Source organism: Elephantulus edwardii, unplaced genomic scaffold, assembly GCF_000299155.1.
Source record: "Elephantulus edwardii isolate Elephantulus edwardi_28Jun2011 unplaced genomic scaffold, EleEdw1.0 scaffold00077, whole genome shotgun sequence".
NCBI lineage: Eukaryota > Metazoa > Chordata > Mammalia > Macroscelidea > Macroscelididae > Elephantulus > Elephantulus edwardii.
The window spans coordinates 10,200,202-10,217,176 of NW_006399827.1; the positions used below are offsets into that span (position 1 = coordinate 10,200,202).

At 41.0% G+C, this 16,975-nt stretch overlaps 1 protein-coding gene across 1 annotated transcript in view; it reads right to left on the bottom strand.

Annotated features, from left to right (window-relative positions):
• B4GALNT2 (beta-1,4-N-acetyl-galactosaminyl transferase 2) overlaps window positions 1–16,975 on the bottom strand; it is a gene marked incomplete at its 5' end in the record, with an annotated part of 59,142 nt that overhangs the window by 40,113 nt on the left and 2,054 nt on the right. Inside the window, 2 exons of the mRNA XM_006889324.1 lie at window positions 14,785–14,922; window positions 15,466–15,586. Of these exons, the coding sequence (XP_006889386.1) occupies window positions 14,785–14,922; window positions 15,466–15,586 (259 nt within the window). The remainder of the gene's footprint in view (window positions 1–14,784; window positions 14,923–15,465; window positions 15,587–16,975) is intronic.

Here is a 16,975-nt window from a genome sequence, read left to right on the forward strand (position 1 = left end):
GGTCATATCAAAGACCAGACCAGACAATGGATAATGATAAAGAGTCAGAGCTTGAAAAAACAAAAAAAGCTAAAACCTAACTTAATTAACTCCCCAAATTCCTATAAGTACCATCTTAGTCCTCCCCAGAACCTCTATAAAAGGAAATTCCCCCAAACTGCCCGAGTGCCATTTGGATCTTGTCTGCATGCTGTGCGGCTGGGTCACTTGGCTTCCCTCTCAGACCACGCAATAAAGGCCTGTTTGTTTCTTGGGACCAATTCCTTTCTTTATTTCTCTCCCTCAAGTTCTTTTTTTATATCTAACGCCATGTGAGTCAGCTAAACTGGAATTCCAGCCCCAGAGCCAGAGCCAAGGCCCTTCATCCAGGCTTACTGAAGGGAAAAATCAGTAACTGACAGGACTGAAAAAATAACAGGAGCCCAAAGCCTCGAGGTTGAAAATTAGGGTATACATCTAAGAAGCTGTCTTGACTGAAGGATTGTATCTTATTTTCTACCTGAATTGCAACCTATCAACTTCTCTAGTTAGCCTCATAATCACAGGGTTGGGAAAAAAAGAATTTTAGGGTCTTTAGATCATTCCTTTGTGTAACAAACGATGTGGCTCCTAAATTTCTTTTTAAAAGACAATGTCTCTAGCCAGCAGACTGAACCATGTTTGTGAAGAAAATGAAACAACTCTCTTAGGTTTTATAAAGTTGGTACAGACATTTCAAAACCAAAGTCCAAGGCAGACTGTCTGCTAAGAATTTTATGGCATGGTGCCACGTCGAGGACTTTGTATTCTCTTTTGCACAATTTCTGAAAGCTAGGTAGGTCTGTTAGGATCTGGAAGCCACAGTATTTGTGTCTAGCTCTTGAACTTACAGTGTTTAGAAATGCCACTTGATTCTGACACCAAGGTGCCAGTGAGGCCAACATTGTATACCCAAAGCTTAGTGGGTCAGTTACCTCAGAGTGGTGGCGCCTAATCCCAACTTTGGAGGTCCCAGACTCTAGGCTCTGAATTCACCCACAGTTTCCCTGATTGATTCTGCCTGTTTTATGACATTTATTTAAAGTAGAGTTTTTAAGTATGGGGAACCCTTAATTATAAAAGTGGTTTATCCTTCAACATCCCCTTTCTGGGATGGCAGCTTTGAGGTTCATGTTGAAAACACTATAAACTCCAGTTGGTTGTTTCTGGGGAGGGAGGCTGTCTTTCCCATACTACGCTGGGGAATTGAATTATCTGTGTTGTCTTTTCTTTCTTCTTTGTGGAACTTTTGTTTGGCCCCCAGGTTTTATAAGTGTTATGATAAACCACTGACAAGTTAATAATTTCTTCTAGAACCTGTTTTTGTTTGTTTAAGTGAGTTGGTCTTTCCAAAGACAAATTGAGGCTACTGTAAACATTTTTTTTAAAAAAACTGGTTGGCCTATTTAGCTTTGTGTTATGATATTAACAGTATAAACCTCGTTGTTTGTGTTGGCCTCAAAGACAGGTGAGTTAATGTGTTTTTACTGTCTTGTTTTGTCCTGTGTTCTTGGCTGTGATTTACAAGCTATGCCTGGGGAATTTTTTTATGTGCAAATTCAGAGCGAAGCCTGAGGCTGAACATTGTCAGATTTTTCACAACACTGTCTTACATCTAGGTTCTTTCCTCTTCTAGAAAAAACACCCCAAAACTCTTTCTATGTGCATCTATCTTTCTAAGTGGCATCATTCACAAAGGGTGAATCAGGGGTTTTCAGTAGCTTCTTTGATAATTTTTAAAAATTTGTTTGTTTGGTTGGTTTTTTTAAAATTTTATTTTATTAATTTTAATGAACATTTACAGAGTTTTTGGATTTCCATTCATTCATTGTCACACTTTTTTCCTTCCCCTCCCCCCCAAGTTCGTTCCTTTCTTTGAAAAGCAAAAGATAAACTTCTTCATTGGTATACAATCCCCTTGCCCCAAATGCACTGCACTATGCAACCTTAATTCTGGACTTTCGTGATAATCATATATCACTTTTAAATTGTTCTCTCCCTCATCTGTCTCAATGCAGTATACATAATTTATCCACTTTTTCTCAGTCTTACACCAACCCTGATGTCAGTCCTGATCTACAACAGTGGCACCATGCAGCATTTGTCCTTTTGTGACTGAGACATTTCACTCAGCATAATGTCCTCCAGGCTCACCCATTTTGAATAATATTGCATGAGTTCCTGGTTTTTCAATGCAGCGTAGTATTCCATTGTGTGAATATACCACAGCTTCTCTATCCATTCGTTTGTTGATGGGCACGTGGGTTGTTTCCAGCTCCTTGCTATTGTGAACAAAGCTGCGATAAACATGGGTGTGCATATATCTGCTTGGATGTCATTTATGGTCTCTTAAGGGTATATTCCCAGTAATGGAGGTGCTGGGTCAAATGGTATCTCTATTTGCAACTTTTTGAGAAAGCACCACACTATTTTCCACAGTGGTTGCACCATTTTACACTCCCACCAACAGTGAATAAGGGTTCCAGTTTCTCCACAACCTCGCCAGCATTTGTTGCTTGCTGTTCTGTTAAATTTTGCTATTCTGACTGAGGTTAGATGATATTTCATAGCTGTTTTGATTTGCATCTCTCTTAGAGTTAGGGATTTTGAACATTTCTTCATGTGCTTGTTGGCCATCTGAATGTCTTCTTTGGTGAAGTGAAAAAAATTTTTTTATATTATTTTGTGTGTGTGCACTGTCTCATCAGATCTGATTGGTACAGGAGGAGATTGCTCCTCCTTCTCCAGCAGAGCATCATCTAGTGGATTTGAACTGCATACCTTTGAGATTGCAGTGCAGTTTTTGGCCACTAGGCCACCAGAGTTCCCCTTTGATAAATTTTAATATAAATTGATCTGTTTGAAACGTGAATTTCATCTCAGATCTTTTGGACATGTTGGTAGGAGAAACTATTCTATTCCTTGGAGAGGGCTATTATACTTGGAAAGGTGGAGGGTCAGTGAAAGAGAGGAAGACCTTCAACAAGACGAAGTGACGTAAAGATTGCAGCAGTGGACACAAGCACGCCAGAGATAATAATGAGCATGACAGGATAGGAGACAATTCAGATCCCTTGTTCATAGTCACTAAGAATTCGTTACCAACTTGATGGCACCTAATAACAACATTTTTAAAGTACAATGATGAAACGATGAGTTGTTTCTTTTGATTGGCATAGCAAAGCCTTAAAAAAAAGATAAAATCATCTAAATTTGTTTCTGTAAAAGATTCTTCAAAGCTCAGTGAAAATCACACTTCATCATCTGGAGTTGGCTTCGATCCTCCGTAGGTTTCTAATGTTGTAATTGCAAAGGGAGGAGAGAGTCCATTAGATTCCCCTCTGCCTTGCAGTAGATTTGAACCTTGGGAGACCTGGGGGTGCTTTTGTTTAGCATTAGCTTAAAACAAAACAAAACACACCACTTACACACTCACACAAAACCCTCACCCACACATAAAACAAACAACAAAAGAAACTCAGGTAGCTTAATCCGTAGGGTCGCTGCTGATCCAAAGGCTAGTCAGCTCTGGCGGTTCAAATCCCCTAGTGGTTCCTCAGGAGCAGACAGATTAACTCCTCCGTGTAATTTCCAGTCTTGGAAAACTGCTGGATGGTGAGTTATAAGTCCGTTCCACTTTTAAAGTCACAATTTTTAGTCGTTGGTTTTTTTTTAAAAAAATAATCCTGCAGAACAGGTGCTGTTGAGACAACTTGGTACTCATAGCAACTCTCTGGTTTTTCATCAAAAACTTGGCGACGGCTAGTGTAATAAACCTAATGGAAAGAGCCTGCTGGTCTTTCTCCTGTTAGTAACTGGTGGATTCAAACCACTGAGCTTTGCGCTAACAGTGCAACAATGCTAGATCCTACACCATCCATGCTCTCGAATAATTTAGGCTAGACTGAGTATATAGAACATGTTTGTTTTGAGTTTTGTTTTGTTGTGCTTTGTTTTCTTCTTGTGTGCCATTGAATTGGATCAACTGGCACAGTAGGAGATTGCCCCTCCTTCTCCAGCAGAGCAACTGGTGGATTCAAACTGTGTGCCTTTGGGATTGTAGCTCAGCTTCTTGCCATTAAGGCCATTAGAACTCCCTTGAATATGTTTTCTTAAGGGAGGAGAGGAAAAAAAAATTTTTTTGCCCTAAAGTGAAAGAGAAAATTATTCCAAGATGAAAAAGAGAAAAATATGTTGTGATGTGCCATTGATCTAACTAAAATTCATAAAGCTCCTATGAACAGATCAGCAGTTTGCTCTATCCTGCGCCATTTCATGACCTTGGACATATATGATTGTTAAAGTCATTGTGTCAATCCATCCTGTCAAGGGTCTTCCTCTCTTTCTCGGACCTTCCGCCTTTCCCAGTATGATGTTTTTCCCCAAGGACTGGGCCTTCCTGACAACATGTCCAAAATATATGAGACAAAGTTCATCATCCTTATCTCCAGGTAGTTCTTAGGTTGCATTTTCTTCAAAGCAGACTTACTCATTCTAGACCGACTTGCTTGCTCGTTTGGCAGTCCATGGGATAGTCAGTATTCTTCACCAATACCATAATTCATAGATTGATTCTTCTGCCCTCCTTATTCTTTGTCCAACTTTCAGATGCATCGGAGACAACTGGATCAGGTGCATCTTAGTCTTTAAACTAAGCTATCGCTGTCCTTGAGCACTTTACAGATATCAGCAGACGTTCCTAATGCGTAATGTCTTGATTTCTTGGCAGCTGCTGTTACCATGGGTATTGATTGATTACGGATGCAAGTAAAATGAAATAACAGACAACATCAATCTTTTCTCCATCTATCATGATGTTGCCTACTGGCCCAGGGGTGAGGATTTTTGTTTTCTTGATGTTGAGAAGTAATCCATATTGATGGTTATAGCCTTTGATCTTCTGCATTAAGTGCTTCACGTTTTCTGCACTCTCTGTAAGAAAGGCTGTGTCATCTGGATAAGGCTTGCTGTTGGTGAGTCTTCCTCCAATCCTGATGACACATTCTTCTTCATATATCCCACATTCTCAAACTATTTGCTTGAGTTGAGGTTGAATATATGTGGAGAAAAAACCCACAAAACTGACACATACCTTTCCTGAGTTTAAGCCATTTAGTGTTCCTTTGATCTGTTTGGACAACTGCTTCTTGGTCTATACATAGGTTTGGCATGAGCATAGTTAAGTGTTATTCTCAATGCTAACCATAATTTGTTATGATCCACACAGTCAAATGTCTCTGCATAGTAAATAAAATACAAGTAAACATATTTCTGGTAGTCACTGCTTTCATCCAAGATCCATCTGACATCACTCTATAACCTCTTCTGAATCCAGCTTGAATTTCTGGCCGTTTCCTGTGAATGTCCTATTCCAACCTTTTTTTTTTTAAAGATTCTTCAGCAAGGGAGCCACCTGGCCCTGGGGGGAGCCACCTGGCCCTGGGGGGAGCCACCTGGCCCTCAGGGGGATCCATCTGGCCCTGGCAGGGGTAGCCATTTGGGGGGGAGCCATTTGGCTCAAGGTGAACTGATCAGTCCCTGGAATAAGCCATTCAGGGTGAGCTGTTCAGCCCTTGAGCTGAACCATTTGGTCCTCAGGGTGAGCTCCTCAGCCCTCGGGTTATGCCATCTGACCCCTGGATAGAAAAAACTGCCTAGAGTATATAGAGAATTTTACCTAGGCTACTTTCCTCCACTTTCTCCCCCAGTTCACCCATAAGTAACACCTCCAAAGCCCTTCTATTTGTAACTCACAAGTTTGTTCTCTCTAGGTTTGTTCCCTTTCCAATAGGTAACCTTAACACTGAGTTTTACTCCAGACCTGACCCTGAACCCAGTTCCAGAGACAAAAAAGAAATACAACTGCCAGCTAAGGAAGCAAAGGAGGATAGAGCCTCAGGGATCAGTCAGCCATCCCCACTGGAAAACACTTTGCAGTACAGAGGGGAGTAAATATCAAGAAAATATCTTCTAGCAGAACAAGAAAACAAGCAGCTTTAACCCAGGACCACCAGTAAGATGATAAAGCGTGCTTCCTTTCCCACTTCACATCAATGCTCTGGTTCAGCACTAAGAAGTCAGAGAGTCTGCACCCCATTCCCAAATGAGAAACCCACAAGTGAATAAGACAGTTTGTTTAAACACCATTGGGCTATGCTTACCATTGCCCTGTATCGTCTGCTCCCCACTGGATCTTTTTCACTTCCTTCACATACTCCCCCCACCTAACAAATTGTGCAGAACTGCAACTGCATCACTGCAATTTCATTCCTGTCCATCCTCACCCTTCTGCTTCCAACCCTTACCTCCTTGTATCCCCATACATGTTTTTCACAATTAAAAAAAAAAGATTCTTCAGCAAAATTTTACTAGCTTGTGATATTAGTTATATTATTTGATAGTTTTCAACAGTCTGTTGGATCACTTGCTTTGAATAGGAACAAATACAGATAACTTCCAATCAGCTGGCCAGATTGTCTTCCAAATTTCTTGGGATAGGCTAGGGCTAGATCCAGGTCTGTATGTATCTGTTTGTTGAAACACATCAGTTGGCATTCCATCAATTACTGGCAATGCCTTTAGTGAAGTTTGACTTCTTCATTAATATTTGTTCTTTTTTCCCCCCCCTCCGCTTTTCTTTTTGTGTATCATTAAATCAGATCCAACGGGCATAGGAGGAAATTGCCCCTCCTTTTCCAGCAGAGCGTCTGCTGGATTTGAACCGTGCGTGCACTTTCAGGATTGCAGTGCAGTTTCTTTCCACTCAGCCACCAGAGTTCCCTTAATATTTGTTCTTGATCAACTGCTATTTCCTGAAATGGTTCAGTGTCAACTAATTATTTTGGTACAGTGACTCTATATATTCCTTCCATCTTCTCTTGGTGCTTCATGACTCATTGAATATTTTCTTCATAATATTTATATCATTTGTAATTATATACTCGTATAATTATTATAAATTATTTATAAATTTAATTTATATCCTAGACCATGAAATTCAAGTGACAGTCCCCCACAAGATGGTATGCTGCTAATCGCAAAGCTGCACCTCTCTGCCAGCTTGAATCCACCAGCAGAAAGGATGGAAAATCTCCCCAGGTGTAACTTAAAGCCTCTGAAATCCAGTGGGGGCCAGCAGTGAGATGGGTTAGAGCGGTTAACAATGAGTGAGATGTCTCTGACTAGGAAAACCAAACCTCATGACATTTGAAAAACCTAAGATTCTTTTACTTTTAAATTTTTTTTAATTAATAACTATTTTTGGTTGGGTTTTAATTATCATTTTTGTGTGTGTGTACCATCAAATCAGATCTGACTGGTACAGGAGGAGACTGTCCCTCCTTCTCCAGCCAAGCATCTGGTGGATTCAAACCGCTCACCTCTGAGATGGCAGTGCAGCTTCCTGCCACTAGGCCCCTCTAGCTCTACTTTTAAATTTTTTTATAAACTTGTGACAACTTTGACATTTCCTGAAAAGTCACAAAAGATTTGTTCCTGCTCAGGAACAAGAAAAGTGCTAGGGGAAGGAAATTTTCATATGTTGTGAGTTATGTGAAATGTATTGTCACAGTGAGAGGCATGCTTAACTTTCTTTAGGTGAAAAATTGATGTGTCTTAAGTTTTGCCTGACATTCACTTCATAACAAGAGCAGAATATTATCAGCCATAATGTTCGTGTTCTCTCTCTCTCTCTCTAATTGCTAGCGTGGTTACAGCTTTATTTCTTGAATTTAAATCCAATATTATGGGCTTTACCTGGGGATTTATCCCACTCACCTCTAATTTTTAATATTTAGAATATTAGGAAATTGATAATTATGGTATATCCTTGGCATGTTTTACCCACATGCTTTCTATTTCTTTTCTGTTATATCCTGAGAGTAACATAAGTGAAGTTGTAGTAGCATATTCCTTAGCCAGTTTCACTGCTAACCTAAAGATCACATGTCTCCAGTGGTTCGAATCTACCAGCTGCTCCAAGGGACAATGATGGGAAGTAATCCTTCCAATAAGACTTACAGCAGTCACCTTGTGATGAGAGTTCACACCCTCAAAATCCAAACGGAGGGTCACTGTGAGTGAGAAGCAAGGGGGAGACAATGAGGGAGCCCCTCCTCCTCTTTAAATTAAGCCTAATGTTCTTTTCAAGGATTTCATTCAAGGTCACCCATTTCCACAAATTAGCTGTCACATTCATTCTTTTTTTAAAATAGTAATTATTATGCTGAGAGAAATTTTGTCTAAAGATTTTTTTTATTGCCTTTATTTTGCTTTGTACAATTTTGTAAGGAATTCTCATGAGGTTTTTTTGTTTGATTTGTGGTGCTAATAAAAATAACCATGACCACTTTTAAGCTACGTCTTCTACAATTAGTTTTCACTTTGCTGGGACTCTCTGGAAGCACTTGGCTAGAATAACTCCACAAAAGATGGACATAAAAAATTTATGAAAAATACTCCCATCATCAATGAGATGGACTGATTCAGTGACCGGGGTAATGAGGATAGGTGTGTCAGAGACAATCAAGTTGGCACAGGATAGAGCAGTTTTCAGGTCTATTGTACAAAGGCTTACTATGAGTCACAAGGGACTCGACAGTACATAACAACAACAACATCCTGAACGTAGATACCCCTGGGCTGAATAAAGATTGCCAGATCTCTTGCATAGAATCTAACAAGTTCCTAGGCAGTTACCGAGACATAATCTCACAGAACACATGGATCAGTGTGCCAAAAGACTATTATGAGTTTCGTGTGTGGGAAATTGCTCATGCTAATTTCCTGGACACTTTTAGGGGAGTTCTGGTGGCTTGTTGTTGTTGTGTGCCATCAAGACACCTGTAACCCTATGTACAGCAGCTCTGAACACTGCCCTGTCTTGAGCCAATCTCACTGACTCTGACACACCAACCCTCATTGCCCCAGTTACTATATCAATTCATCCCATCAATGGATCCTTGATCCTTTCCGGCACTGTCCCTCCACCCTTCCAAGCATGATGTCCTTCTCCAAGGACAGGTCCCTCCTGGCCACATGCCCAAAGTATGTGAGGCAGAGCTTCAAAACCCTAGCCTCCAAGGAACGACTTGGTTTCACCCTCTCCAAGAGACCTATTTGTTTTCTTGGCAGTCCATGCATGGTATGTATGTTCAAGACTCTTTTCCAGCACAACTTAAAGGCATCAATTCTTTTTCTGTCATCCTTAGTCGTTGCCCAGCTCTCTGATGCATAGCAAGTAAGGGTGAAGACCATGGCCTGGATTGGCGCACGTTAGTCTCCAGACTGACATCATTGCTTTTCAGTACTCTAGAAAAGTCCTTGACAGCAGATTTTTCCAGTGCAATTTGTCCTTTTTTTTTTTTGTGGTGTTGTCTTTTTTCTTTCTTTCTTTTTTAAAATTTATTATTAATTTCAATGAAAATTTACAGAGACTTTGGATTTCCATTCATTCATTGTTGCACTTTTCTCCCCTCCCAACCCTCCCCCTAGTACTCTATACTCTTGGAAAAGTAAAAGAAAAATTCTTTCATTGTTTTACAATCCCTCCCCCCAGGTCCACTCCACTATACAGCCTTCGCTCTGGACTCCTGTAATGACAAAAATACCCAATAATTTTCCCTCTTAAACAGTTTTCTCCCTCATCTGTTTCAATGCAGTATACATTATTGAACCCATCCTTGTCAGTCTCCTCCCAACCCCGAGATCAGTCCTGCTTTACAACAGTGGCACCATGCAGTATTTGTCCTTTTGTGATTGAGATACTTCACTCAGCATAATGTCCTCCAGGGTCACCCATTTTGAATAATATTACATGAGTTCCTTGTTTTTCAATGCAGCATAGTATTCCATTGTGTGAATATACCACAGCTTCTCTACCCATTCATTTGTTGATGGGCACCTAGGTTGTTTCCAACTCCTTGCTATTGTGAACAGAGCTGCGATAAACATGGGTGTGCATATATCTGCTTGGATGTCAGTTATGATCTCTTTGGGGTATATTCCCAGTAGTGGAATTGCTGGGTCAAATGGTATCTCTATTTGCAACTTTTTGAGAAGGCGCCATACCGCCTTCCACAGTGGTTGCACCATTTTACACTCCCACCAACAGTGAATAGGGTTCCAGTTCCTCCACAACCTCACCAGCATTTGTTGCTTGCTGTTCTGTTAAATTTTGCACTTCAGAGTGGGGCGAGATGATATCTCATAGTAGTTTTGATGTAATTTGTCTTTTGATTTCCTGACTGCTGGTACCAACAGTGTTGTATTCTGGTGGCTTAGTGGTAAGGAATTACACTTCCAAGGCAACGGCATGCAGTTCCAATCTACCAGTTGCACTGCAGGAGAAAGATGTGCAGTCTCTTCCCATGTGATTAACTGTCTCTGAAAACCTGCTGGAGGATCAGCTATAGATCTGTTTTTACTTGATGATACAAAACAAGTCACCTTTAAGTCACTCTGTTGTCATTGTTAGATGTTGTTGAATCAACTATGATGCATAGTGACCCTTTGAGCAAAAGATCTGAACCTTGCCCAATCCTGTGCCATCATCACTCCATCTCATTGAGGGTCTTCCTCTCTTTTACCGACCCTCTCCCAGGATGATGTCTCTCTTCAAGGGCTAGTTCGGCCTGCAAATATGCCCAAAGTATGTGAAATGAATTTTCCCCATCCTCGCCTCTAAGGAGCATTCTGGTTGCACTTCCTTCAGCACAGAATTGTTTGTCCATTTGGCAGTCCATGGTATAGTCAATACTCTTTGCAAACACCACAATTCAATGGCATCGATTTTTCTGTCATTCTTATTCATTGTCCAACTTTCAGACACAGAGCAAGTAATTGAAAGTACCATGGCTTGAATTAGGCACACCTTGGTCTTTAAACTAAAATCCTTACTCCTTAGCACTTTGCAGAAATCCTTGACAGCAGATTTGTCAATTCAATTCATTGTTTGATTTCTTGATTGCTGCTACCATGGGGATTAATTGTGGATCAAAGTTAAATGAAATAGTTGACAACTTCAATCTTTTTCCCCATCTATCATGATGTTACCTATTGGTCCAGTGGTGAGGATTTTCAGTTTTCTTGCTGTGAGATATAACTCATATTGACTCACAATTAAAAAACTCGAAGTCATATTGTACACCAGTAAATAGTTTAAGACCATTTTGTCTTAGGCATTGGGTTCTATCACCTCCCTATTCACACAAAGCTGATGCTTATTATGTTTCTTTATAATTGGCTTGCCTGTTTTGCGTGCTCAGTGTACAGTACTTTGCAAGGAATCTTCCAGAGTCTGGGACTTAGTTAATGGTCATGAATCATGCAGGAGGCTTCATGGAGCTGAGGGCTTTCCCTGGATCTTCCTGGTGAGAGGGAAGGAGGAGAGGCTGGGAGTATCACCATTGTTTACATTGAGTTTTCTTCCTTTCTGTCTTCATGTTTGGGAGTCATCGCCATCACCCTCTGGAATGAAGAGGTCGTGTAACCCAAGCCCAATGGCAAAGTTCTTGCTAATGAGTGTTGTGATATACAGGAAGGAGCTCATGTAGAACATTTTCACTGATTTGGACAAAACGGCACCACTGTGTATAACAACGGTGCCAAGGTCAACCTGAGCTGCCTCGTTAGGTAGAGACATCACCACCTTTCCTCAAGCTTGACCCGCTCCAGAGAGCCTCAGAGGGATGGTAACCAAAGGCAACCAGCTGGTGCTCCAGGCATCATCTCCCAGTTCCACCTGCAGCTTGGACACTAGACCCCACTCAGGCATTGGGGTCTTTTTTTTTTACTTCAGTGAACTTTTAAATATTTTTTTTTACAAATACATTGGAGAATCATGCAATGCTGTCAGCATTGGATGCAATCCTGGGCCTCAAGTCTGCACACTCCTTTGCAACTGGTCCAGTGATGGCAGAACCTTTCATCTCGCCTTTATTGTTTGCTATGACTCCTGCATTATCTTCAAAATAAAGAAACACCCCATCTTTTCTCAGGTATGACTTTCGTTGTCGTATTACCACTGCTGGACGTACCTTCTTTCTGAGCTCTGGCTTTCCTTTCTTGACAGTGGCCATCACCATGTCACCCACACCAGCAGCAGGAAGTCTGTTACGTCGTCCCTTGATCCCCTTCACAAAGATGATATATAGATTCTTGGCTCCTATATTGTCAGCACAGTTGATCACTGCTTCTCCAGGAAGACCCAGGGAAATCTGGAATTTTGCACCAGAGTACCCACCATATCCTCACTTCAATATCTTGGATGCCAGAAAACAAAGTGCACTGGGTTCTTTTAAAGAATTATTTATGTGACACTAATTTCCAGAAATAGAAATTTCAAGGTCAAACTGGTAGTTGTTTTCTAGGGTACACTGTTATTATATAAACACTGTTCTGGTCATTTTCCACAACAATGCCAACAAAATAGGGTATAAAATTTTTCTAAGTTCTTTCATCCTTGGTATGTTTTTAACTCTCTTAGTCAGAAGTGTTGTCCAATTTGCAAATTTTATCTCCTCTGCTCATATTATTAATGTAATATTTTTATGATTCACACTACGTGATGGCACGTAACAACAACAATAGGAATTTTAGTTTAGCAATGTTGATGATAAATATTTATCACGACAACTTAAAACTTGGTTCAGTTTTAAGCCTTTCTCATATATAAACTCATTATATTCTCACAACTCAGGACATTAGATGTTCTTTTCCCAAGTTTACAGAAGAGAAGATTACAACACAGAGGGCTTAAGCACCTTGTCCTGTTTGCACACAGCTGATGGTAGAGGATGTAGGAACTGAGAAGTACAGGCTGCCTCCCACGGCTGCACAGTTAACTATGAGCCATAGTGCTTCCCACACAACAAAGACAGGGTGGAGCCAGGATTCAATGCCAGAATCACCCTGTGCATTCACCAGCTATCCAGCTCACAATATCCTCTCCCTTTTGGTATCCCCATTTCTCTTTGGGGACACTTTGATTTGCATTTAGTCTGAGAGGTGGTGGCTGTCCCCAGGATCAAATTTGAAGGGAAACATTTCCCATCCTTGTCTCTGGACTTAGGCTCAGTCAACTGAGCTCTAAGGCAGTGATCAGAGACAGCCTGTATAACAACAACAACAACAGGATTTTCACTGGAGTAGAAAACAATGGTGTCCTGTTGAAAGATGCCTACACACGGTCTTTGAGTAGGACATCACAGTCTATTCCTTACTGGGAAAACCCAATGCATAGAGATTTGGTTAAAGTGCACCATGAATGTTCTGTTAGTCATGACTAAACACATCTCTAACATATGTGAGTATTGTGAGAGGAAGTACAAGAAACATATTTATTAAGAAGGTGGCTCACTCTCTGTCCTGGCAGCCTGGGAACTACAGAGAGAAAGGAGTCAGAGTTTCCTTTACAGGGAGAGGTCTCTGATGTGTCAATCACTGGAGGGGTGTGGTGGAGGGAGAAGGAATCAGGAAGTTGAATGAAAGATGGGAAAGTTGAGATGGGGAGAATTTCAGCCAACTCACCACAATTAAATTTATTCAGACTCAAAAGGACTTCATAGGGCAGAGTAGGATTGCTCCTGCAGAGTTTCTTAACAGAGGCAGATTTCCTTATTTTTCCTTATCTCCCTCCTATAGAGGGGTTGGTGCATTTAAGCCACTGACCCTTTCAGATGAGTCACTGCACCTTCAGGGTCCCTTAGAAAAGAGCTGGAGAAGAATCAGAGGACACGAGGCTGGTAACTGACTACCAAGGAGAAGCTGGTCCAGTGGAAGCCGGGCAGAAAGCACTAAGGGAAGGAATTGGTTTCAGTAAAAATTCTTCCATTGTTGTACAATCCCTCCCCCAGTCCACTTCTTTTAATTTTTATTTTATTTGTGTGTACCGTCAAGTCAGATCTGACTGGTACAGGAGGAGATTGTTCCTCCTTCTCCAGCAAAGCACCTGGTGGATTTGAACCGTGCTCCTCTGGGATTGCAGTACACCTTCTTGCCACTAGGCCACCAGAGCTTGCTCGGGAAGGAATTGGTTTCAAACAATAAGAATTTAGGAACTAAAAAAAAAAGAATTTAGGAACTGCAGGCAGTCTTGATTAGTCCTTACCTGCACCCTTCTTTATTTGTAGAAATTACCAGTTCTCTTGGAATGATAACTAGCAGATACAAATCTGAGCAAAACCAAACACAGCTCAACAACAAAGATTAATGTGAACTAGGCGTTATGCCAGTGAAGAAGTGGCTGGGCAGGAAGAGCCTTCAGATCCAATAATTCATGCCGTTCTCATTTAGGTACTGAAGCACACTGACTATCTGGTTTGCCCGAAGCACTGAGTTTAACTAAAGGATAATTCGGTACAGGCCACGTATCTAATGAGCCTTGAGTATAACTAGAGAGGCCATGATTAGCACATCCTCCTCCCCCCTAGAGTTTAATGCCCATTCTCCACACGAGCTGATATACAATAGAGGTTTTAAACTGAACCAGGTTTGAAGTTATCATAATACATATTTATCATGATTATCTAGAACCTATTGGCAATTGTGAGAATGACCCATGATGTTTTGTTCCGTTGCACATAAGGTCACCAAGCCTCAGAGTCAATTTGATGACAACAAAAGCACTAGGTGAAGTCTCTAGTACAGTGTCTGGCTCCGGCATTACCAAAAGTCCCTTTATTTCCCTTAGGACCCACTCCATCAGGGCAGAGCAGAGAGAGCTTGGTCTCTACTTCAGGACCCAAGAGCCCTCCTGATGCACATTACCTCCTCTGAAAGTGTTCATATTCAGCTTGTCTTCTTGCTTTTGCCTCTAGGAGCTCAGTCTTGTTATAGCCATCCTGAAAGTTATAACCATCCTGCCGTTTGAAATATCCACATCTGCACTGATTTTTTGGAAACAGCCTAAAACAAGTAAAAAGATGGTAAACGTGGATTGTGTGGGCAAATGAGATAGAATCTGGGGCCTAATTAGTGTGTACTCCTCACACCCAGTTTGGACTGATTGGGTTGAGACCCTTCTAACATAGCAGCAGCCCCTTCCAAAGTCTCAGGGAGGCTTAAGGCTGGAGGTAAGGATGGGCAGGAATGTTGAAGACTGCTCCTCTCTTGAATTATCCCTCACAACTCTTACATGACGTCTTTAAACCAACCTCAGAGCCCACATAAATGCAAGTGGCCTCTCTGCCTCATCAGAAGGGACAGAAAGGCAGACTTTCCTCCACATTTTTAGTCCAACAGACCCTCCAGAGTGTGAAGGGACTTCATAGGGTGTTACTACAGAACAAGTCCTTGCCTGATCTCCATAGTCTGAAATCTCTTTAAAGGTCAGCACTAGTTCAGGAAGGGGGGAAGCCATCTGTTTAATGGGCACAGTAAACTTTAGGAGGAATAAGGGAGACATTGGGACAAGGTAGAAGAGGGGGAAGGGAGAAGACAATATCTCACCATACGCCATTATAGGTAAAGAGGTTCCTCAGATGTTCCTCAGGTAAAAGCTTCAGCACCTGTGCTTCTGGAGCAGGACGTGGGAGCTCTGGTTTGAAGCTTCTGAACTCAAAGAACATACCTCCAAGCAGAACTAAAGTAATTATAGGTCCAAAGAGTGAGAACTTCTTGAGAAATCTAGAGCAGTTGGAGACAAAAAAGGAAATTAAGGGTTTTGGTGGCCTAGAAGGAAAGCAGGACTGGCATCCACTTCCTAAACAACATGCCTCAGGAAACTATGAACTCTGAGAAATGACAATAACTATAGAAAAGCTTCTGGTCTTCTGTTCATAGGGTCGTTATGAGTTGTGCTCAACTCAACGGCAATCAATAACAATAATGGTAAGAAATGGTAAGAAGCTACATTGCAATCCCAAAGGCATGTGGTTCAAATCCACAACTGCTCTGTAAGAGAAGGTTGGGAATTCTCCCCCTGGAAGATTTACTGCCTCTGAAACGGTACTGGAGGGTAAGCTATGAGATGGTTCTGACTTGACATCACACACCAATAGGCTGGTTTTCTACAGAAGCAAATACAACAGGGCATGGTATAGATAGGTGGATAATGCTCTTTTATTTTAAAAAATACTCTCTGGTGTTCTCTCTCTCTCTCTTTCTCTCTCATGCTCTCTCCCCTCCTCCCACCCCCCTCTCTCTCTGTACGTTTGCAAGTCCAAGGTCTCTAGGACCTCAGGAGATAGGCTTCTGGGGAGGCTAATGAATCTAATTCATCAGCAGGCAGTCTCAGACTGCTGGCTTCTGAGACTTGTCTCCAGAGGCAAATGAATCTAAAGATCAACATAGAGAGAGACAAGAAGCTCAAGAACTATACAGGTCAGGTCTTTGATCAACAAGTTTGACCAGATTCAGATTTGATTTTTTTACACAACTACTTCCTAGTTGATGATGGACAACTTTAAGGTCAGGAATAAACAAACGAGTTATTGGGACAAGTTAAAATGCAATAATAGGCTGGAATACACGCCGACATTTTACTTATCATGAGATATATTTATATTAAGACATAACACCATTAGCAGAAAATAGACTTTATGCCTCTACCTAGGAAGGTCAGTCATCTTATCAGACCTGCCTCAATTTGGAGTTGTAGCCAGCAGCTGGTTAGAGAAAAAAATTTCCTTTCTCATTAAAAAATAATTTCGTATTTTCTATGTGCTCAGTGATTCCCTAACTCTGTGGATCAAGACACTTTGATATCTTAGAAAGAACAAGAGGAAAGATCAAAAGGTCTTAATACATACCAAAACTTTTTTAAAACATTTGCCCAGTGAAAAACAACACTGAAATAAAAATGGTAATAAGCATGAGTCTACTAAAATGGTCCCTAACAAATGTGACAGCAAAGATTCAATTATATTAACCTAATCACAAGAAAAACATCAAAACACTGACAAAAAAGAATTTTTTTAAATTTCCATTCAATTTTATTTTCTTTGGCACCAAATTCATC